Source organism: Mauremys mutica, chromosome 19, assembly GCF_020497125.1.
Source record: "Mauremys mutica isolate MM-2020 ecotype Southern chromosome 19, ASM2049712v1, whole genome shotgun sequence".
Lineage (NCBI taxonomy): Eukaryota > Metazoa > Chordata > Testudines > Geoemydidae > Mauremys > Mauremys mutica.
Window position 1 is genome coordinate 16,919,528 of NC_059090.1, and position 24,414 is coordinate 16,943,941.

The window sequence follows — 24,414 nt, forward strand, 5'->3', positions numbered from 1 at the left end:
TTCAGTCAGCAGGCCTAGTGGTCTGGCCTTCTGCCTCCAGTCTCTCTTTCAACCCAATGTGTCCTGGACCGAGTCCCAGCTGGGTCAGCTTCCTTGTCGGTAACCCATGGTCCCGTTCATCCCAGGGTTAGGAACAGGGGAATCTGGGCTGGGTAGGAAAAGCGTGGAATAGCCAGAATTAGGCCCACCTCCTGCTCACCTTCCCCTGGGCCACTTCCTACCACACATGCTGCCTCCGTTTGAGGTGTGGCTGCTATTGGATTAGAGTCCCTTGTCTCAAACCCCCCACAGTCTGGGGCTGATACAGGAGACCCTCTGGTGCTACTGTGTGGTTCTCCCTCCCTCGAGTGATGTCTGGGGAGGGGACTCGTACATAGACATCCTTATTAGGGGCGGCGGCTTCTACTACTGAAGAGCCATGCTCCTCCAGGAAATGCCTTCTCTCCCCCACTCCTTTGGACTGCTGGAGATCTCTTTATACTGGTCTTTTCCCCAGGAGCATGCTCAACAGTGCCTGAGGGGCAGAGCTTTCCTGGCCCAGTATTGCTCCAGCTCTCTTCCTGTCTCTGCCTTAGTTGCGGGGTCCATAAGCCCCTTCCCAGTACAGAAGAGTAAAGGCCAAAAGATTAAAACCCCTTACAGCATTTTAAGAGTGAATACAAAAGGATATTTCTGGAAGTCTGACAATCCCCACATTTTCCCCTTATGGCACAAACAAACAATTCATCCTAGTTACTTCATGCATTCCAAAAGGTTTCCCCTCGGCTTAAAACTTCCTGCCAAACTTGATATGGTCAGGGTTAGTTCTGACAAAGCTAGAGGGGTCAAAAGTGAATCAGTCTTACCACTGTTAAAGTTGAAACTAACAGTCTGTTTCCATAATACTAAATTGGAAAACTGAATAATTTGTACTCCTTTCTCCAGCTGGGACCCTTAAGCATTTTAGGAGGGGCTCTGATTCATCCTATATCCGGACAAAGTTCAGCATAAGAATTGAGTAACCAAGGAACTGGATTAATTTTCAAGCAGAGTTAAACTAATACAGCCAGGTTCAGATGATCACCATGATCAGAACACTCATGGAATAATAATATCTGTCTCAAAAAATTAAATGCATTCTCCTGAACATTCACTTTTTGGTATCAAGAAAAAGTTTTTTTATATTTCTATAGCACCTTTCATCCTGGAGGAACTCAGAGCCCTTTAGGAACTGGATCCCTACAATACCACAGAAAAGCGGGCTGCTCTGGAGTGATGGGTGACAGGCAGGTGGAAAACAGGCCTAAAGAACAATACACCAGTGTCAGGAATATGGGAGTAAAGGGGGACGAATTTTGCCCAAGAAACTTCACATTACAGAGTTGAGACCATCACAATATAGAGAGAACATTTACTGTGTCTTGAAGTGATTATTACATGAAGCTTGTGTATGATGTATTGATTTCCACATTGTAAGGGCTAACAGGACTGTTTTAGCAGAAGTAGTGCACTCCACAGAACTTATATAATGTTTTACAGGACAAACAAGCTTTATAAAGAATCTTGTGTTTCAACTCACCACATCTAACTCAGCTTCCTTTTTAAAAACTGAATAAGCCTCTTCATAGCCATTGGATCGAAGGTAATCTGCTATTGCTCGATTTCTAGACAAAATAAAAACGATTTAACAATAAGACATCATCATCTTAGTCACAGTTCTGAACAGTACTGAAAAACAAAATACAGAATGAATGCGTACAGGTTTTCAAATTGTAATCAATAAGGTAAACCTTGTTATTCGTTGTATTAAGAAAGCATCAGCTAACAGGACGACTAAAACCTTCAAACCAACTTTAAAAGAAAACATGGCATTCGAAGTTGTCATGTCAAAACATGACCAGTAAAGCAAAAATGCACATTTAGTATGCAGTTTTAAATTCTAGCAAACTTGCTGTGATTAAAAAAATCAGTATTTAATATACAAATTATGATAAAGACAGCTCTTGCTCACTATTTTAATACTCATTATCCCTTTAAGTAAAGATGAAAACGCAGGTTAAGTACATAAAAGCCACAAAGGTTTAAGAGCGGTTTTTGGTTTAGCTCAAGTAGATTTTGGGGAACAATTTTAAGACAAACCTAAATAAGCGTGCATACAGGGATTTAACGCTGGTTTAACTAAGTTGGTTTAAATTCATATCTTAGGTTAAACAGTGCAACTCTCTCAAGTGAACATGTCCCAAGTTTTAGAATACACTATTATTTTGTAAAACTAAGTTTTTAATAGGTAAGTATCCCTACACGTATTTCTGCCATCTTCAAATTACAGGTAAATTAACATCCTTAAGTAGACAAAGTTTCAGACTTACAATCTTTATAAGAAAGAACTGAAAGTGACTTAGCAGTAACTAAAAAGGTTTATCATTATGTCCAACATAATTACAAAAGGAATTTATAAAAGGATGCCCTCATGTTCCTCCTTAACACAGTAAGTTTAATTCATGCTCCTTCATTATAGCTTGGGGGAGAGGGACGGGGCGGGACTTATTCTTATGTGGTATAACTAACAGAAACCTAGACTATTCTGCAGTACATGTGTCGATCAACTGGGGACACTTCCAAATGAAACAGTCTTCCTCCTGGTCTTTGCCTATATTTGTCCTTATCAAACTAAAAGTTTGTCAAGAGTCAAATAACCAAGTCAAAAGGGCAGCTCTTACAGGTGGTTTCATATAGTTCACTGATGTTGATTTTATTTGGTCAACCAGAGCTAACCTCCTAAAGAGATTTAGATAGCAAGCATTCTGCATCATGTCATGCATCCGACGAAGTGGGTTTTCACCCACGAAAGCTCATGCTCCAAAACTTCTGTTAGTCTATAAGGTGCCACAGGATTCTTTGGTGCTTTTACAGATCCAGACTAACACGGCTACCCCTCTGATACTCTCTTAATAAAAGAGCCTGAATAGAACAAACCTCCACTCTGACTTCTCTTGGATCAGTAGCATTAGGAGCAAGCTGTAAAAAACAAACAAACAAAACCACCCACACCACCACTTATTTTTAATCACAAAAAGCAGAACTTTTAGATATATACAGGGACCAGATCTACACAGTAGAGCAGTTCCATTTTTACATAGTCACTTTTCTGAGTAGACCCACGCTCCAAAAAAAAAAACCAAACCAAACCCACCTTTCCTGGGTATGGGCTAATATTCAAAAAGTCTAATCTGGTACTTGTATGTGTGCAGTAACTCAAGCAACAACAGAATGTCCAAGTCCTCAGTTTGTCTCCCATTATTAGGAACTCAGTTTCCTTGAGTGTATACCAATGTGTTACTGTAAAGCGGCTTATACTTCAGATGGCATTTTTTTGTTCATTGAATAACTAAAAAGCACTTAAAATATTCCAAGGCTTTAGACCAATTCCAGTTTAATAAAACCACAAATCTCACCTCACATCTAACTTTAAAAATCTTAAATAGGAAGCCACTTGCAATCTCAACCTCTCCTCATCCTACCACTTCTTGCCAAAGAAGTTCAGGGCCAGAGATAAACCTGGAAATTCTATGGCTAACCCAAAATATACACCAAACAGGTTTCTCCACTGAAAAAAAAAGTGTGAAAGCCAATTCCTTTCAAAAGCCACAGATCCAAAAACCTGTTGTCAGAATATTTTCACAAAGAATTCAATTGTTCAAACTAAAACCAGGTCAGTCAGAGGTTCTCTCATAGCATACTGCTTTACAGCTTACTAGAGACAACATGTTGTCCAGAGTCCATCATTGATATGAAACCAGACAAACTATAATCACGTGCATGGGACATAGTGGAAGTTTTACACTCCTTTCAACTAGCACTACTTTACAAAATGACTTATTCGTCAAGAGGGTAATTAAAATTTTTCAGCAGCACTACTTTGTGCAAGTTACAAAAAGATTTCTGCTAAGTGCCAGAACTACTACAGAGCTCACCCTTGTATTATCAGACAACCAGGCTGTGTTTTCCAGTCACCTGAGCAGTGAAAAAACCTGAGCAAATACACTTCTGAAGACACAAATGAAACATGTGTCCAGTAATAAGGTGCCAACTTTAGAATTATTTGAACAATAAAGGACTGCTTGGTTACGTTTAGAAGAGTCAGTAGTTTGTAAATCAGAAGCCCAGCACTGACAGTCATTGTTTCCGTGAAGGTTAAGATCTCCTCCTTTTGCCCTATGTTTATATACTGGCTCTTGACTCTCCACTAAGGCAAGTTACTGGCGTCATCAATATGGTCTCATTGGGGTAGGCTAACAACAGAAAACTTGCAACAGTCAAATGCTATAGGATGATGTACTGAATGAACTGGGAGTGTTATGCGCTACACTCCACAGTGCATCACTAAGTACCACCAACAGTAGCAAGCTCAATTTATTTTGGGAATACAAGAATCTTTGTAACTAAGTTTTACTATCATTATGCTATGTACCAACATTTATTTCTCACAAAAGTCAAAAAATTGGAGGACTGCACTTGTCCAGTAACAAGTCTTTAAAAAAAAAAAAAAAAACTTTTGAAGGACAAGTGTATGGTACTAATTCCTCGAGCTGAATTAAAGAACTTTCAAAAAACATTTTACGTCATTATGTGGATAATAGTTTATTTCAAAGTGCTATTTAAGCACTAAATATTCTTTCCTTAAGTGAAGCAGCAACCTCTAAAAATACAAATGTTTTACCCCTCACCTATTAACAGGCCTAAACAAGATTCTTCAAAAAACAAAGAGGGGCCCCCAAAATACTTGGAGGACAAGCTTTTTAAAAAGAATCAATGGGATCCTCCCTCTCTTGCTCTCGCGCACACATTTGTCCCCAACACAATAAGGCATGTACTAAAGTTTCTTCTAACTGCCTTCCCTTAAAACTACTGGGCCAGTAGACATCTCCAAGTCCCTTCCCAACTTCTACCGAGTCAGTTTTCCCCAGTTCCTCGGAATTCCCCATCCCTACTCATTCTCTAGGATCTTCATCACATCCCCCTCTTCCTGTTATACATTCCTCTTCCCTTATGCATTCATTCTAGACATCAACCCACTGTCTGTATTCAGAGAGAACCATCAACCCCCTCCCAGTATTTCCTGCTCCCCAGATGCAGAACGAATGGATCTCTGACCTCTCTACTATCTTCTCAGGCCATCCCTCCTCTAAAGCAGCCCCAATTGCCTTGTTAACTCCTAATTATCCTTGCAGAATGTCTTGTTTTCCCCACCACCTTGTTCATATATTTGTTCCTTGAAGTTCTGGCTTCTAGCAACCAAAAGACAATATTTTAATTCTAGATGTGTTCAGGAAGCCTTTCCTGCCTCACTTATCCCCAGCCCTTTCATAAACAATGCTATAAATACGCACATAACTCTTCATAAAAAAAAATGTAATAGTTCACATGCCGTTTTAGTACATCAGGGTTTTGCCTCACTTAAAATAACTTTAATACAATAAAATCTGGAAGAAATGGCACGTGAATACTATTTTTGTTTATATTAAGGGGATGTACTGACACCAAGGAGATACTTATGAGGGTGAAACTGAAGCAGAGAAGTGAAGTGAAGTGAGTTGCCCAAGATCAGACAGTAGGACCAAAAGAGCCTGGATAAGAATGCTAGGGTTCCTGATTCCCAATCTGTTTTCATTCTTTTACCAAGCACTTTATTATTTTATTTTTAACAAGGCAAAATTCCTCCAACTTCTCCCTTCCCTTTTTATAACAGGGGGATAGTTCAGTCCATGCATTCATGAGCCATTTAAGCACTTTAGGCTGTTGTCCATCAACAATTGGGGCATTGTGCTAAACCAAACCAACTCCTGTATGCAACCACCATTTAAAACATCCCATCGTAGTTTTCTGCAAAAGCACACACGCAGAAGACCATTCATAGGCAATTGTCACATGATAAACTATCTCCCAAATTGATCTGACACCATATTTGTCTCGTCTGCTTAAGCCGAACTTTCATTTTAGAAGAGGATGTAGGGAGGCAGGAGTAAGCTGCTCCAGTACTCCCAGAGTCCTGTGCTCTGGGACAATAGGAACCCTGCTGACTAGATCCATACCAGGCCAGAATGGTGGTAGAGTGGCAGGAGATGCACCAGCATCTGCCCAAGACACCACCTTCCTTCTCTGTTATTTTCCCCCATTAAAACAAGGAACTTGGAGAGACTTCTGATGGACTCATTTTGTATTAATTTCTTCATGACTAACTCCCCCCTCTTTCACTGATGTGGGAGAGGTGCTAAGGGTAACAGTGGAAATTGGAAAGTAGGTTATTGTTAACTCCAATGATGAAGGAGAGTGGGTCATGGACAGATTGGAAGAAGGGGATCATTTATTTTATGTCTGGAAACTAGAGACTTAGCAACACTATACCTTTATCATTTTACTTGCACTGTACATATATTTCTCATTTCCCACACCTGCATATTGTTTTTACTCTATTTACACTGGTCCCGCAGAACTTGTGCGCACTTACTAGGCATCACAAACAGAATACAGAGCAAATATTTTAAAACTCTAAACTTCAATATTTTATTCTTATATACTTTGAACAGACTACGTATGATTTTCAACAAATCATTCCTATGCCAAAAACCAAAACTTCCAGTTTTGGCCTCTCACTATACAAGTTTAAAAAGACTGTTTCAAATAATTGGTTATGTTTTCCCTCCTCCAGTCTACCATTCCTGAACTCCTATCCTTAAACACTCAAGTTTATACCAGCAAGTTCTGCACTTTGGTTATACTAGCAAAGATGTCCAGAGTTCATAAAACGGTAATTCACAGAAACTTAACTGAAGTAGAACAAATACGCAAAGAGCCATTCCATTTCATGGAATCAAACTGGAGGAGAAAGATCAGACTCTCTTTGGAAGGCTGACGAAATAAGAACCAAGTGTAAGCAAAGGTTACTTTTGCTATTTTAAATAAATACTGTAAAAAATACTTACAGTTCGTCTCGTTGCCTCTGTGAAAGCACCATGGTGGCTGTGATGTCAGGCTAACGTGATTCAGCTGTGGCTGCCTCCTCAAGATTAAAAAAACCTTGTGAATCCTGGATCCAAAATTTAGTCTGCCACAGAGCAGCTTCAACCAAAAGGAAAATGTTTCTCCACACGTGAAATCCAACAGGAAATCTGGAGGCATTCAACAGGGAAGGTTCATTCCATCTAGAAGGGAAAAAAATACATTTTCCTTTTCAAAAGGTTTATGAAGCCATTTGAAGACATTTTGGAGTCACATTAACATCTACATACCCAGGTTGGAATAGTGAAAATGAACAAGTGTGTGTGCAAATTACTGCATTCTTCCCACATTAATTTTTCTGACTTGCACCCTTGCAAGTTCTCCACCTCTCAGGAGAGGTGTCTGGATAGGCTACAGCTGTCTCCTTCAATCTTTAGTTGCTTTCCCCACAGCAGTCTCCATAACTCTATGGATCTACATCTCCATACCACATTGTGAAGTGAAGATTTCCCAATTATTTTAAGATCAGAGGGGTAGCTGTGTTAGTCTGGATCTGTAAAAAGCAACAAAGAGCCCTGTGGCACCTTATAGACTAACAGAAGTATTGGAGCATGAGCTTTCGTGGTTGGATACCCACTTTGTTAGACACGTGTCTGTTAGTCTATAACAGGGTTTCTCAAACAGGGGTTGCCGCTTGTGTAGGGAAAGCCCCTGGCGGGTCGGGCCAGTGTGTTTACCTGCCCCGTCCACAGGTCCGGCCGATCGCGACTCCCATTGGTCCGGCGACCTGCGGGCAGGGCAGGTAAACACACCCGCCTGGCCCAGCCTGCCAGGGGCTTTCCCTACACAAGCGGCGACCCCTGTTTGAGGAAACCCTGGTCTATAAGGTGCCACAGGACTTTGTTCCAATTATTTTAGTCCATTTCAGTTTGCAACACCCAGCATCAAGTAGCGCTAATGATCTGAACCATCTTGGTACTGCTACTTTCTCCCAAATTCAAGGATGGACTTTAAGGCAATGTGCCTCTGAATTAAAGCTACAAAGCTATTGAGTGTACTCAAGCATTTAGGCCAAAGCCTACAACATGAAAAAGCAGTACTAATATGAGATTTTAAGCCTGTCACCACACCATCCAAAAAAGTTCACTAGAATTTCCACTGTAACGTGGACTGCTAAACATACCTTTAAAAAAATGTAAGTATTAGTATTAAGTCTTCACCCAGCCATTAAGTTTTAAAATAGATTTTTAAAATCTGACCAGGTAGTATGATTCTTGGTGTTCTGGGTTACCTTAATTAAAGCTTGTTACTTTAATTGTACTGAGGGGAGTCTTGCAAACAGTAACCAGTCACTTATGACAGAATTTTCAAATTCATTCTCAACACTATGTTCAAAATCTAAATCTTTACATTGGTAGGATGAGTCATGGCATAAGTTTTGCTTTTCACCACTTAACTTTATTCTATGCAGTACTGGAATTTTAATATCCTTAGTTTTACTGGATGGTTATGATCAGATTTGGACCAGGAGCTGTCATTTGAATCACTTTAACACAGCTTCCCCTGCAGTTCCAGGGATCTTCCATGCTCTAGGTTCTGTTGTGCAAACATCATCATCATTATGAGCAAGCCAGGATCCTGCATCACTGCCTATTTTTTGCATGCACTTGACAAGTGTCTCTGTACTACACCATTTACTCAGTCCACTGAAGAACAAAGCAGACTGACCAAACAAGTGAGTGATTTTTAGAAATACAGTAAAATGTGAAAATAAAAGTGTTACAGTACTTGTGTGCTCAGTTTACCTTGCATTTGGAATATTTATTTTTAAATAACAGTTTAATCCAGAATTTTGGTAAGAAGCCTGTTCAAAGCAGACAGTGTTCTTTTATACACTAAACTCAATGCTTTCGTACACATACTTTAGTCCACATCCTCAAAAGCTAGATTTAGGAATAGTGTTTAAAAAAATATTCAGCTGTTATATGCTTAACACCACGTGGCTATCCATTGTGGACATGGGGAAGATGTGCTCTGAAGTTAAGTCTAGGCTATAAGTTATTTGTATTATGGTAGAGCCTAGGTGCTCTGCTCTCGGCTCCTCTGTGCTAGGCATTGTACACACTGTATTAACTATCCCTGCCCCAAAAAGCTTACAATTTAGTTTGCTTGACCCCATCCACAATAGCAGTCAAACAGTGTTTTTCATGAACTAACTGAAACAGTGCTGTAGGAGCTGACAGTATGGATTCCATGCCACCAGCAAGAGGCAGCAAAGATGACTACCTCTTCACTCAGTCTTGCGCCTATGCCTTGCTTCATGATATGGGTTGTTACAAGGAGGAGAGAGAAAAATTGTTCTCCTTAACCTCTAAGGATAGGACAAGAAGCAATGGGCTTAAATTGCAGCAAGGGCAGTTTAAGTTGGACATTAGGAGAAACTTTCTAACTGTCACAGTGGTTAAGCACTGGAATAAATTGCCTAGGCAGGTTGTGGCATCTCCATCATTGGGGATTTTAAAGAGCAGGTTGGACACAAATCTGTCAGGGATGATCTATATCAGGGGTAGGCAACCTGCGGCACGCGAGCGGATTTTCAGTGGCACTCACACTGCCTGGGTCCTAGCCACCATCGGGGGGGGGGGGGGGGCGCAGCATTCTACTTTAATTTTAAATGAAGCTTCTTAAACATTTTAAAAACCTTATTTACTTTACATACAACAATAGTTTAGTTATATACTATAGACTTATAGAGAAAGACCTTCTAAAAACATTAAAATGTATTACTGGCACACAAAACCTTAAATTAGAGTGAATAAATGAAGACTCGGCACACCACTTCTGAAAGGTTGCCGACCCCTGGTCTAGATAATACTTAATCCTGCCTTGAGTGCAGGGGACTGGACTAGATGACCTCTCAAGGTCCCTTCCAGTTCTAGGATTCTATGCAGTTACAATGTAGCCCCTGAAGACTGACCTTTTGCAGTACAGGGAACAAATGGTATTCAAGTTAAGGGGGGGAGAAGAGAGAGAATACGTAATACAAAACCATTGTCCCTTGAATTGATTAGAAAAGGTGCCCTCTAGTGGGCAATGCTGCCAGACCTTTGGGCATTCCAAACCACCACTTAGCCTTGCAATGGCTCTTTGGGTTTAAGAGTAAAGGTCTAGAGACTTATCTAGTTTATAGCACTCTAGATGAAAACTGCAAAACAAAGTATTCTAAATACAAATACAAGCATTGTTCACAATGAAAGAATCCACTTGTTTCTGAAATACACTTGTCCTATAGATAAGAGTATGAATAAAGGCAGACAGAAGTATTACTGAAAAGCTGATACACCCATTCAACCAGCTACAGAAATCAAGCTTCACAGCTGGCTGCCAAGAAGCTTGACCACCTAAACTTCAAATAATGGGATACCAACGCTGTCTGGACCATTAAACTTTAGATACTAGATCATATATTAAGAAAATATGAACTTCTAACACTCACTCAACCTAGCAAAAATATTAAGGCTCTCTCATGCAGACTTATTTAAATTCAGCATTCCAGATACATGGAGTCTATACTACAAAAGGTTTTCTCCATCTACACAGTTTTAATTTAACCCCTAGATTCTGGATTAATATAAATAAAATGCAATAAGTAGTCCCTATATTCATAGCAGGTATTTCAGTATACTGCACAAACACTACTAACTCAAACAATAAAGTCACGACCCAATATTTTGTCAGACAATTTTACATCCAGGAACTACAGCCCTGTTTTTCTGTCACACTAGTTGATGTGATTCACTGTTTGGAGAGGAAGCGGTTAGCAGGCCATGATTCTCAATTTTTCAAAAGGGAACTGTACAGCAAAGAAGAAGGGTGTCCTTCAAAGTCAGCATTTGATTTGCTTGTAAAACTCAGTAATAGCAAGTCAAAAAAATGTAAATGGAAAGCAAACAAATTGGAGCTAGTGCCATTAATACCAAAACTAAAGAATTAGATTACTTTTAAACAAAAATCTAGTGAAATATGCTATATATACACACACTTTTTTTTTATTGAAACAGTGACGATTACAAAACTTACTATTTTAGGAAGCTTCTTTTGAGGCAGTTCTACCATACATGTTTAATGTAATATCAAAGATGTGTGATTTTTGTAACTCTGATAACACTGCCTCTCCTCCTTTCCTCCTGCACACACCTCCCACCAGTGTGTTGTGGTAAGAGCTATGGAATGATGGGCAATTCCTAAAAGTTCTGGTTCATTTCTTACCACTTTCTACGCTGCTTTGCAAAAGTCAGACATCATACAGTGATGACGTGATCATTCTGCCCATGTCATGGACTCCAAATGCCTTATGCAACTCTAGACCAACTAGCAGACTATTAATTTAGGTCTTCTCTATACTAAAACAGATAGCGTCTAGGTTTACCTGGGCAAGAGCATGGATTTGAATCCAGTTGCAAAACCTTGTATTTCTACAAAGGCTGAGCCAAATCACATAGACAGGGCTTTAGATCAGTAGGTTGTCTGGCCAAAATGGTCCTGTGAGGCGCATATACATCCTGAAAAATTCATGAAGAGATTCTGTTTCTAAACTGGAAGTTACTTCACATAAGGAATGAGCACTACTCACATATCTAAGAACACTAATCTCTTGATAACAGCTTTGAAACCTACCAGTACTTCCACTGAATATATTCATTTATATATAGATCTTGAACCATCATACCAAATGTTCATGTAGTTTGGAAATAAGTTATGTTTCATCTCTGAAAATTAGTAAAAAACTGAATGAAGAGTCAAATGAAACAGCCTTCATATCAAAAAACTAACTAGAACAAGGAGCTTGATTTTCTGAAATGCTGATTCCCTCTCTCTCAAATGGAGAATGTGAGCTATAGGTGCTCTACAACTGTGAAGGCTAAGGGGGAAGAACAGAGAGGATAAAAATCAATGATGTTTAAAAGAAAAACAATCGGATTTTTCATTTAAATCGGATTTTTTTCCTTACACATTTTATCTAAAAGATAGTTTTAATTGATACATTATAGCTCAAAGATCTCATCATGCAATAGGGATTATAAATTCTAATTCTATAGTACGAGACAATATATTCATGTAATGTTTAAGAAAAAATAGTTTTGTAAATGAATTCCAGTAGTTCATGGATTAGGGACCCAATCTTATGGGGTTCCAGGGGCTTCTGGATAGATTTATTTACTTTATCTACCCAATGGGACTCAGTGCTCAGTCTAGAAGATGCCATCTGAGATTCTTAGTTTTGCAGTTGTCAAACTGTGGATGTGTGTCTCCAGAGATAATATACTTGTTAACAGCAAAAATGTTTTTAACTAAATAAATAAATATACAGAGGTGAGAAATAACATACCTCAACCTTATTGTCCCTCTGCAAATTTGTAGACAGAGTCAATCCCTCACCTCTCTTTAAAAGTGCAAAGTTTCAAAAAGTTCAAATGAATAGAAGATTGTTGGGGGGCAGAATAGATCTGGACAAGGAGAAGACGTCTGGAGATAAATGTGAGAAGGGAGGGACAGGCAGTAGAAACAAAAGTGAAACTGTTTGAGCAGCATATTCCAGGAGACTTAAGGTCTTTCTGAGTGTAGCCTTCATTGATTTGAGATCTACCATACCATTCTCTCACTAGGAGGGAAAACCTATAATGGCAGCAGGCTGTGAAAGAGACCCAGTTTGGGAATATCTTAATGAAGTTCCTCTACCTGTGGGTAAGACAGGCATGTGTGCAAAATGAAAACAGTGCAAAGAAAAACTTGAATGTTTAACTAAATTCAACAATTCATAGGCTTGTTTTGTTAAAATATTATGTTTGCTGTTGAAGAAAAAAAATCCAGAATACATAACGCTGATTTAGTTAAATAAAAATGTAAATATCTGTCTGGTTATGTTCTCCTCCTAATACAGCATGGCAAGAAAATCCTCCAAATATTAATAATTAACCTGTCGAATTGGAGATATTTATGAAGTCATTGGGAGGTGAACTATCTGCTTCAATTACCTTTGGTAAATGAAATAACCAAACAATCATTCATTTTCTGATACAGCCAAACTAATCTGAAAAGTTTTCAAAATAAATCACTTTAAAAACAGCATGTACCTTCTAAGAATGAAATCTACATCTATCTCTGAGTTATGAATTAAGGTTAGAACCACCAAGAAGAATGCACTTATGTAGAAATCCATGATTAAATCAAGTCTTCCTGACTAGTGATTTAAGTCAAATACACCCTGGGGAAGAACTACCACAATAAGGCCTGAAGTTCTATTTCTTCTAATGGTCACATTAACAACATGTGCATCATGGATAGCAATACAGTTCTTCCCCCCTCTTCCCCCCCAGTGACGCATCACTTGCCTTGAAGGGACCATCTACAGGGGAAGCATAGTCTGATCTCCATCCCTAGTGTACAAAGCTGGCAAGGAAGATTAGGATGGTGGTTTCTGTGATGTGACAACAGTCCACTAAGAACCAGATCCCATTAAACAACAACTGTTTTCAGTCACTATAGACAGGCTAGATCTGAACTGTGACCTAGAAGTGGAAAGCTATTATTAACCAACCAGAACTATCAGTTCCTGTCAACTCCACTGTTAACTGTTTGTATGCATGTCTTGGTGAAGGTTTATAGTAAATTACATTAGTTCTCCTTGATTTGTCTTCTGATTCACACAATCTGAGTCCTTTCAGCAAATGGCTAGTTTTGTTCTGTCTGAGATTATGTCTTATTTAGATGGATTGAATTGAGCTAAAAGACTCAAATATCTTCATATTAAATAGTATTCAGTAGTTAAATAGTATTCAGCTGAGTGGCATTTATACTGTACCAAGTTGTTTAATTTTAAGTAAGATGTGCAAAAATCTGTCTTAGTTGTGAAAGTCAATTTCAAAGAGATTACACTACACAAGAAATACGGTAATGTTCCAGCCACAAGTTACAGTCAATGTCATCATTAAGGAGTCAAACTAGAGACAGCTCAGCCCTACGGTGTGCTTAACAGTGAGGTGCTACTGATATAATGCAGGAGGCCAGAGTAAGGTCATAGGTTGCTTCCACCAAAATGAGTTTCACAGCTGACTGGGGGTAAAAGTGTGTTTAACGACATAATTCACTCCAACAGGTTTTACACATTCATCTTATGAATAATTGCCTACTTTATCTGTTTAGACATCTTGCAGGACTTAAGAATCCAGAACTCTGTTTTAATAACTCAGTCTAGGCAAATGGAAGTATCAATAAGCCGAAACTCCTCTTCTCACTGGGAACAGGATACTGTCAGAGCCCAATAATCATACTTAGTGTTCAAGACACTCGTACTTCTACGCCCATTTTATCTATACCAAATAGCTTCACAGTGCCAATGCTTTTCCAACAGTTTCAGATTTTTCAGTAATCTGATCACCCAACCCAGATACCTAAAATCCCTAGTGCATTAGAATGAAACTTCTGTCAGCAGGGATAGTGCAAACTGGCTTTTTCACCATGGTACCGCCTGCAAGCGCCACTGAGTCCTCACATCTCTGGTGTGGACCTTTGCTAGTAGATTCTGGGGTTCTTTATGTAAAGACACTGGAGCCAATGCCAGTTTACATATGTAAATACCAGATAGATACAAACAGTGAAACCACATATGCAATAGATAAAGCTTAATTTACAGAGTAGTAAGGTAAGTTCCTGGTAGAAAAGTGGTTTTGACTTCCTCTTATTTCTTTTAGGTGTTAATGCAGAAATTGCAGATATTAAGGACTATGCTGTGCAAACAGTGCCATTTCCCGCAAATGAATGAAGGTTCTATCAAATTTGACATTCAAACAGCTGAGAAAACTCAAGCAAGGCTAACACATTAAGAACATAAGAATGGCCATACTGGGTCAGACCAACGGTCCATCTAGCCCAGTATCCTGTCTTCTGACAGGATGGCCAATGGCCAATGCCGGGTGCCCCAGAGGGAAACAGAATAGGTAATTATCAAGTGATCCATGTCCTGTCACCCATTCCCAGCTTCTGACAAACAGAGGCTAGGGACACCGTCCATGTCCATCCTGGCTAATAGCTAATTCTTCCCACTTCACTAAAGGGCTGCAAGCACCTTATGAAAACTGAAATATGTTCCTCTTCCCTCATTACTAAGATCATGCTCACGAACAGGATCTTATAAAATTCACCTGTTTATTCCTTATCTGAATACAATCCTGTTACTGTCAACAGCTTACTCAGATAATATCTTGCAAAAAGAAGATTAAACTGCAATAGACTAAGGAGAAGATTCTTTTTCATGCAAATGTATGTTTTTCTTCATTTCCGATAAAGAACAAACAATATTAACAAGCAGGATTTTTTCTAAATAAATAGAGTTATCTACTGAGTATTAGCAGCTATTTAAATACTAAAACTGAAAGAGCCCTAGCCACTTATGGAGCTGTCTATACTATAGAATATTTTAGTTTCAAACCTGATTAAAGCAATGGTTGACTTCATAATGATGATGTCCACATGCAAAAGTTGTTTACTCCTATCCGTGTGGAACCCAACTCATGAACTGAGCAATATTATGAGGTTACACATGCTTCCAATAGTTCTTCACTGCTTAGATAAGACCATTTAACTATTTGTATAATTATGTTAACAAGTTCTACCTCCCAGGTCTTGTGCATCTCAATACAGCATAGATGTGAAACAAATTCACAGTCCTTTTCTTTACTTCTGGTACAAGCAGCTGAAGCAGTGGGATAGCTGCCCAGAATTTTCCTGAATATACATATATGAATGGCTGTAAGCGTGTGAGCAGGTCAACATGGTCACACACTGCTGGCATGGCTTAAAACAGATGCTTTTCCTCTGGAAATAGCATATCACAAACCAGTCAAAACTAATGATTTATTGTAATAGTATATCACCAAGAGGTCAACTGTGTAGATAATTAAGGCCTTGTCTACACTGCCACTTTACAGCACTACAACTTTCTCGCTCAGGGGTTTCAGCTATTCCCCTCGTGGGGGTGGTTTTTTTACAGCACGGGAGAGATCTCCCAGCGCTGGTGCTGTGACTACACAGCCACATTAGCGCTTTAACATTGCTAGTGAAGATATACCCTAAGGTACTCACTTTTCACTATTAAGTCTGAGCACTACCATTGGTTCAGCAGGATGCTAGCTGAAGAACTGTATGCTATTTTGGAGATAGGAATAAGTTAGTTTTGCAGAATATCCTCAGCTCAGTTTATAAGAAAGCTACATGCCTCTACACACCAGCATGAGATGGACTGCACTCCCTTTACAAATGTTTAAACTGAGCCAAGGACTAACCAACAAGTCAAAGGTCACACAGCAAGTCAATTGCAGGCCTAGAACACAGTATTTTCAATTTATGGACTAATTTAAGAGTACACTGCCTCCCCGTAATGATTTTTTTTTAAATTCAGCTAAAAAGCAAATTCCTGGTCAGTTTATTATAAGCAGTCTTATTTTCCCACCGGCTAAAAAACAAAGGTGTCCTTTTCCAGTGCATCTCCCAGAGCACAAACAGCTTTTAACAGCTTTGCTCTTGCAAAAGGCAGGAACTACTGGAACTTATTTCTTTGTATCTAGTGATACTAATGTTTTACGAGAGTTTTACACTTTAGCTGTAAAAATTGAAAATACAGGCTAAATATTACCCAGAAAAAATTAAGGAATGGGTAAGAAGTTGGATTGCTAAAATCAGGGTTTAGTGTGTACTGACTACTGAACCAAGACTCAAGTTACAGGAAAAATGGTTTCTCTTTAAAAAAAAAAAAAGAAAAAATCCACACATCTGTATCAGCTCAGAGCACTAACAGTTTACAAAAAAAAAATGTTCTATTGCTCAAACTACTTTGGTGTGGAATACCACAGAACACACGTACCAAAGGCAGCAGAGAATGCAGTCACATACAGTCCATCTGGCCATTTGATACAATGTAAAGCAAATATCCTAATGGATATTTGCTTTAAGAGCCACAGGTATTTTCCATCTCCTTGACCAAATAGGACTGGTCTCATCCCACTGTTTTAATAGATGTTGCTGGAGATGATCCTAGAATGATGGGGGGTTTGGTTATGTTTAGGCTTTTTATTTATTTATTTTTATTTGGGGGGGGTGTTTTTTTAAAATGCAGGAATATGATTTTTGGTGTTAGCTGGAAAATCCTATGAACAATTTTCCTACAGAGATAAGATCTATAATACTGTACCTGCTGATCAATTTAAGAGTTAATGGATCAGACAAGTCTCCTAAAAAAAAGGCCAACTGAAAGACACTTTAGCCTAAAACAGCAGGAGACATTCCTTCCCTCATCCCAAAATGAGATTGTTTGTTTCTCCTATTGTCTGTCCTTAACCATGGTACCACTTTCTCAGTTTAAGATGGCAATTCTGTGAAATAAACAGATGTACTTCAAGAACAGATTTTAATTTTTAGATATCAAATGGTTAGCAATAACTGATATGACTCCCACAGACTAACAGGGCACAGATGCAATAGTATGAAGCTTCTCTACTTCCTACTCCATGAAACTGAATGGAAACCAAAGAATAAAATGTGACAGACTTGCTCTTAACTAACTGTTTCCCTGCCAATATGCCTTGCTCTGAAGATATGTTCAATCTTCTGAAGGAAGAGCTCTCCAGTAAGAAGGAAAACTTCAAGTACAAAAACTTCTCCAAACGCTCCTACAGCAGCTCAACTAGAAGGCCCATCAGGACAATGAGACTGAGGCCATGTCTACACTATCGGGACTGTAGCTATGATGCCCTAGCTATGCCAGCATAATCTATAGTACAGATGCAACCCGAAGCGACGGAACGGGTATTTCTGTCTCTGTAGGAACCAATGCCCCAAGTGATGGCAGCTAGGCTGAAGGATGCATTCTTCCATCAAGCTAGCTGCATCTACACCTGGGGTTAGGTTGCCATAGATATATCGACCTATATTTTAAGCGTAGGCTAGACCTGAGTGAGAAAGAACAGGCGGCACACAATTTAGATGATATCCTGCTTGCTACCCTGAGAAGGATATCTTCAGCATGAGATTCCTCTGACATATCTACTCTTCATATTACCAGAGGGTGCATCTTACATTAAAAACTTTAAAGACTCTTGTCCAAACATTTCTGCAAAAAAGATAAATAATGAACACCACAACAGTGTCAGCCCTCTACAAATACAGGATTAAGGAGTAGGAAACATGCTGAAGTACAACCTTTCAAAAGCAGTGTCAAGAAACAGACAAGTGAGGTTCTCATTACAGCAAACTCAGGGTGTATTTGGACAGGCTAAATATGGAGGATAGTCAACCAGGCTGAGGAAAGGTGGAGACCTGTTAGATCCTTTCCTGTAGGGAAAAGGAGGAAGCAGAATGGCCCGGGAGCCTCTTGTTCTTTTTCTAGGAGATGATGGGAAGAAAGAGTTCTTTTCCAATGGGAAGTAAGCAAGCAGAGAAAGAATAGTACAGGCACCCCTTCTCCTTTAAGAGAAGGGGAAGGCAGGAGCACGAAGCCCCTGTTTTTCCAACAGAGAAAAACAGCAGCAGAGCAGCATATGTTGAGAAGGAGTTATTGGGTGGCAAAGGGCCTCTTGTGTATCTTGGAGCCATGCAACAGGTAGGTAGCAGGGCAGATCCTGCATTTATATTACAGAGAGAAGAGCCAAGAATCCATTTAATAGGGAGAAAAGAACAGAGGCCTCACTAATTAATGGGGCACTATGAGAACCCTCAATTACTATATTTGGGGCAGGAGCCCATAGTTTACTGAAGACAAGACAGAGCCCAACTTAAATTAACTGAGTATGCCCAGCATCTTCCACTCCAGCTTAAGCCCCTAAGTATGCTACAACTTAAATTTGTAATTAGCTCCTAGCACAATTGGATCCAAGCATAGGTTATGTACACATACCACACAAAGGCTGTTACTACCTGTGACAGTTAACAGCATTTCATTCCTGCTAGCTGGTTGCCTTCCTGTAACCAGTTCAACACTTTGCTACAGCATAGACAGGATCCTATAACCATGTATGCATAACCAATTTAACTGGCCTTCCTTCTTCACAACAGCCTACGTACTGTGACACTCCAGAGCACATTACCATACGTATCAGCAATACAATTCTGTGTGCATGTCCTGCTTGTAACACTTTTCCGGCTAAGGCTGCCTAGATTTTCCTAAAATGCATTGCTACAAACAGTAAGTGCTGACACACATGCACAGTTAAGATAACAAAAGCTGCTGTGTGGACAACCTATATTACTTATATTAAGGTGATCTAACTGGATATAAAAATGACAGTAAAAAGCTGTAATGAAGACAAGGCCAAAGTGCATATGTATAGTGTAATAAGCAGACATTTTTGGAGTGTCATGGGGAAGCATCCCACTGCAAAAAAGACAACTTAATTAAATATAAATTACATTAACATTCTTTTACAATTATTAAAAAAACCTAAATCTTACCAGCTTCTCCTGCAGTGGCAAACACCTACTAGTCAAAAGAAAAAGCTCAGTGGTTCAAAGTTGTTATAAGAGGAGGAGTCCCCATCAACACTGAGGAAGTCCCCAACAGCATCATGGTAGAAGCCAGTGACATCTGCTAGAATTCTATTCCAAGATCCAGCTAATGGGTGACATCTTTGTCATCCTGACAAAACAAGTATTCCCCTAATCATTCCACCTTCTGGAAGCAGCAGCTTACTGTCTGCTATGAGAAGGCAAACCCCATTCCTCTATCACTCTTCCTAACTCTTTGTAAACCCCAAAACAGCATTTTTGATCATCCTCTCTTGTGAGCCTCCCAATAATCCTAGGTATCCTAGATTTCCTGCCATAGTTAAACTAACAAGTCTGATCAACTTCACTGCAGCCCACAGTGTTATGAATGAAGAAGTGAAACTGAAAATTAAGAGCCCCTGAAACTGACCTGAGTCGTCTTAATTTTACTCTACAGATGCTTGAGAAATCTAAAAGCAGATGCTAATTGATGGATCTTATCCACAGACTCTGGCGAACACTATTAACATCTGTTTATATTCAGCATACTCTTTGAAATCACAGGGCTAGGGTTTTGGGGGAGGTTTTTTCTTTGTTTCTTTTAAAGAAGAGTTCTGCAGAAACTGATGGCTTAGGCTCCCCAAGCAAGTTTCCCCCACTCAAAATTGGCAGGTGGTTTTATGAGTTCCCTGCTGTGATAACTGACATAACAGACTCTCTTTTTGGTCTTAAAGTAAGTTTTTCTGTACATTTACAAGTAGACCCAAGTCATTCATAACTTTGGTAATTTAAAGGAGATAGTGGACTGCATGTAAAACTTGTTACCAAAACATCTTTGCTCAGTCATTTTTTTTAAAGCCTTTATTAAAACCTTTAACATACTACTACTTTAAAGCTAAGATAAATGAAGTTCTGAAATGATTTTGTACTTACGTGTTTTTAAATTAAAAAAGTTTCTCAGTTTTCAATACAGTGGAAAGAAGTTATCCAATACTTTTTACTGTATTGCTGTACAACTTAAAGTCTGAAGGCAACAATTGTAAATGTTTTTTACAGTAACGTTTCACTTTTAAAAACAGGCCCTGAATTAAGTTCAGGAATATTCCATGAAGTTACAGGTTTAGCTGTGAAGGAACACAGTTATAGCCTTAAAAAAAAAAAGTATTCAAATCCAGATTTTAAAGTTAATTTGTCCTAAAATATTTAAGAAAAAATATACAGTTCTCAAAACTTCTGTTTCATCTTAATGATTAGTCTAACACAAGTTACACATTTGAAGAATACACTCGCTTCCAAAACATTCAACTGCAGTTCTCAATATAGTGGCATACAAGCTGAAGGGTTAATCCTCATTTAATATTCATAGACCATATATAAACCTGGCCTAGGGGATTAATTTGTTACTAGATCTATTATGCCACCTTATCTTCTTGCAATATTTTAACATTAAAAATCAGAGAGTGGTGAAGAGGTAAAACTAAAATCGACAGGGGATTTCAGTAGTCAAAACTCAGGGTTACTTTAAAGGGTTGTCACGTACAAAAAAAAAAAACCACACAAACCAACCCATGTACCAGACAATCCATATCTGCCCTGGAAACTGAGGGACCAGCAACTAGCAGTAGATAGGAAATTTTAGTCCCAACTCTTCAATTAGGTTTTTTTTCCAGAAACAGGGTTATACAAATCTGTGTAACATTATGAAGAACATAGTATGGGTAGAAGAGAGTTACACTGAAGAATCAAAAGAAAATTATAGACATGGGGATTGGTTAAATGTAGTTTTGAGTTTAAATTGCAACTAGCAACCAATTTAGGATCCAATGACCAGTGTAATTATGCAAGACTGAGTTGTCTTTCAAAATTAAAAAAGACAGATGAATATATCAAAGGAACATAATTAATACACTTCTGTTTGAAGACTTATTTACAAGCACACCTAAGGCTAGAAGAATTCTCTAATATTTGTTTTTTCTGTTTATACATTTGACAGAGCTATGTGTCTAGTCAGCCTTCTCTCTTCACACAAAGTTTTCAAACTCACCAAGAGGAAAGTGACTTAAAAAACTGTGTTAAGCCAAAAGCACTGGCAAAGGGATTGAGTAGACGGAACTTGAAATCTATTCAGTAGATATGAGCTAATAGCATCCCTTTAAGCTCTACCAAAGGCTAAATTACTGTTATATGTACAGCTGCACTGCTGGTGAATTACATATACATACAGGGCACTTGGTGCTTAATATGATTCTTTCAAAATACATTAAGAAAATGGTCATTCCCTGGCAGCTTCAGAGATATAATTCTCAAATGTATTATGGGAGAAGGGTGTCAAAGGCATTTCAGTGGATCTAGTCTCATTTCAATGGCTTCATTTTGTTCTAACATATATGAACAAAAAGCTACTCTGAACCAGTGAACTCTAAGGGTGTAACCACAAAATAGATCCAGTCTCTCTAGAATGAACTGGGGGTAGGGTGGGGGAGAAAGAAGGGGAAGACTATGAAGAGAGCACACCATTCAAGGAAGGAGAACGACCAGCTAGCCATGGAACTGGTCCACAAAAAAAAAAAAAAGTGAATTAACATCCATATCTCAAAAAGAAGTTTAAGACATTTGTCTCCATCTGCTGGGAAGAAATAAGGGGGATAAAATATAAACCTCCTATAATTTTGTTATAATTTATGTCATAAAATAAGCTAGTGAACAAAGCAGTCATCATACTAAGGTTTTATCCATCCTGCAAAAGTGACCATGCCAGGAAATTTGGTTAAAATACCATTGACTCTTCAAGTAGAGACAGAAACTCAGCCATATTTTAATAGTATTTCTAAATCATACTACAGCCCTATAAGTCCATAGTTGTAGTACAGTTCAAGAACATGATTAATAACATTTTTAATTCCCTCCCCTCTACTTTGCTACATCAGAATCTTGATCTTAGCATTATCTACAAATTAGATATGACCCAGTACATAGGTCCTACCCTGGAAGATATTTTAGGCTTACTACCTGCTAAGCATGCAGGGATGAAACTAACAGTGCAAAATGGGAACTCACTTATGAGGTGGACTAACCTTTCTTCTATTCAACCTATGTTGATACACAACTGGTTAAGAAGTTAGAGAAAACACTTATAAATCCTTCCACACTTAAAAAAAAAAGTTAGAGGTGTGAAACATAAATCAGACTCACCTTTAAAATATGGCCCAAATGAACAATTTAAAGCAAAATATCAATGTAACCTATTACACATAAGTATTTCTTACCATCAAACCCTAACTGATCAAACAAAAGGACAAAAGATACCAAATTGTTTTCAGAACATATTTACAAGCCAGTTTGTATTTTTTACTAAATAATTTAACACTGCACTTGTGCATGTTTTATTGGCCCAAGAAGAAGAGAAGTTGGATGATGTTAAACCAGTGCCACCATTGATACAAGGAATTAAAACTCCCACACACCCCAGGTTGGAGATAAACAGTTTTTAGAAAGCAAGCAAGAGCCTACTAAGGTTTTAAAAAATGAAAACATGTTGTACCATTCATTTTGTAGGGTATGTTCTTTGAACAATAAAGAGGCGCACAATGTCAAAAATTTAAAAAAAAAACACTTACAATTCCATAACAGTCTACTTTAGAAAAAGTAGACTGGGAAATTCAGATTTATAACCAACATTCAGGTGCCTCTCAAGTACTATCAAGGCCTCGACACCAATGCAATATTACAAATACATTTGCCTTTTCAGCACCAAGCCTATTACAAAGTTTTGACCATACCAAACATGCTACGAAAAGGACTTGCTGGTGCAAAAGTGGGTATCAAATTTTGACAAGACTCTGAATTCACTTCTGTATTCCATCATTTTTTTTTCCCTCAGCTTTCCACCAATTTTGATGGAATAAAGTTTGACAGCTTCCTTCAGAAACAGATTTTAAATCAGAAACCTGGATCTTTAGTTTTAAATACTTGAAAAGGAACAATCTCCTGATTATATTCCACTAAATATATTTCAGCTTCTTCCTGTTCTAGACTCAGTGAATAACCATTTATTATTCATTTTGTTGGACACTGATGGAAAGGAGACAGCTTTTTTGTAGTGTTTTCCAGTTTTGCCCACGTGGTTCTCTGTTTATTAGAGCAAGCGAGATTTCTCCAACTGCAACCATAGCATCAGCCTGCAACCTGTCAAGCCCCTCCAATATCTAAAACAATTTTAAGCTTAATGCCTCTCTGTAGAGTCCTTTGTATAAAGAATGTTCTATGTTTTCATCAAACTCCTCCTGGCAATAGTTACAAGTTAAAACTAATATTTCTGATTGTCTTTATATCTGTATCAATCTTTACGAATTCCACTGCGTGTTGCTGGAAAGTTTTCACCTTACACAATCAGCTCGGAGATTGTTTAAAGTAGTGTCCCTCAACTACTCAGACATTTAAGATGACTGCACTCAAGAATTACTTGTCTTTTTATACTTAGTTTTTGTTGTCCGACCAAATGGCAAAGGCTTCCTTATCATATTGCATCTTCAGGAGCTTGAACACATTTCACAGTTTTCTTTTTAAAGAGTTAACAGCATTGACAAACACCCCTTTTCCTTTGTGGAGCCATTATTGGGCCATACCTTATGTTTGGCCAGGCATCTTGCATTGGATTTCTATGTTGATTTTTACACTGCAAATTTTTCCTCTCTCTCTTGCAGCATCCAGTAGTGGACCTGTAACTTTAAATTTGTCTGTAGGACTAATCCCAAGTACTGAAATTGTTTCCTTAAATTGACTGTGTATTACACTGACAGCGATGTGGCCACGAAAAACACTAATACAATCCTAGGATGCATCAGGTGAGGTATTTCTATTAGAGGCAGAGAAGTGTTATTACCATTTATACAAGGCACTCAT

At 38.5% G+C, this 24,414-nt stretch overlaps 1 protein-coding gene across 3 annotated transcripts in view; it reads right to left on the reverse strand.

The window, feature by feature from the left end:
- PAFAH1B1 (platelet activating factor acetylhydrolase 1b regulatory subunit 1) overlaps window positions 1-24,414 on the reverse strand; it is a 56,562-nt gene that overhangs the window by 23,308 nt on the left and 8,840 nt on the right. For all 3 annotated transcript variants that reach the window (XM_044993688.1, XM_044993690.1, XM_044993689.1), the window contains exons 2-3: window positions 6,963-7,181; window positions 1,559-1,643 (exon numbers count right to left, since the gene is read on the reverse strand). In XM_044993688.1, the coding sequence (XP_044849623.1) occupies window positions 1,559-1,643; window positions 6,963-6,994 (117 nt within the window). In that variant the 5' untranslated portion in view covers window positions 6,995-7,181. The remainder of the gene's footprint in view (window positions 1-1,558; window positions 1,644-6,962; window positions 7,182-24,414) is intronic.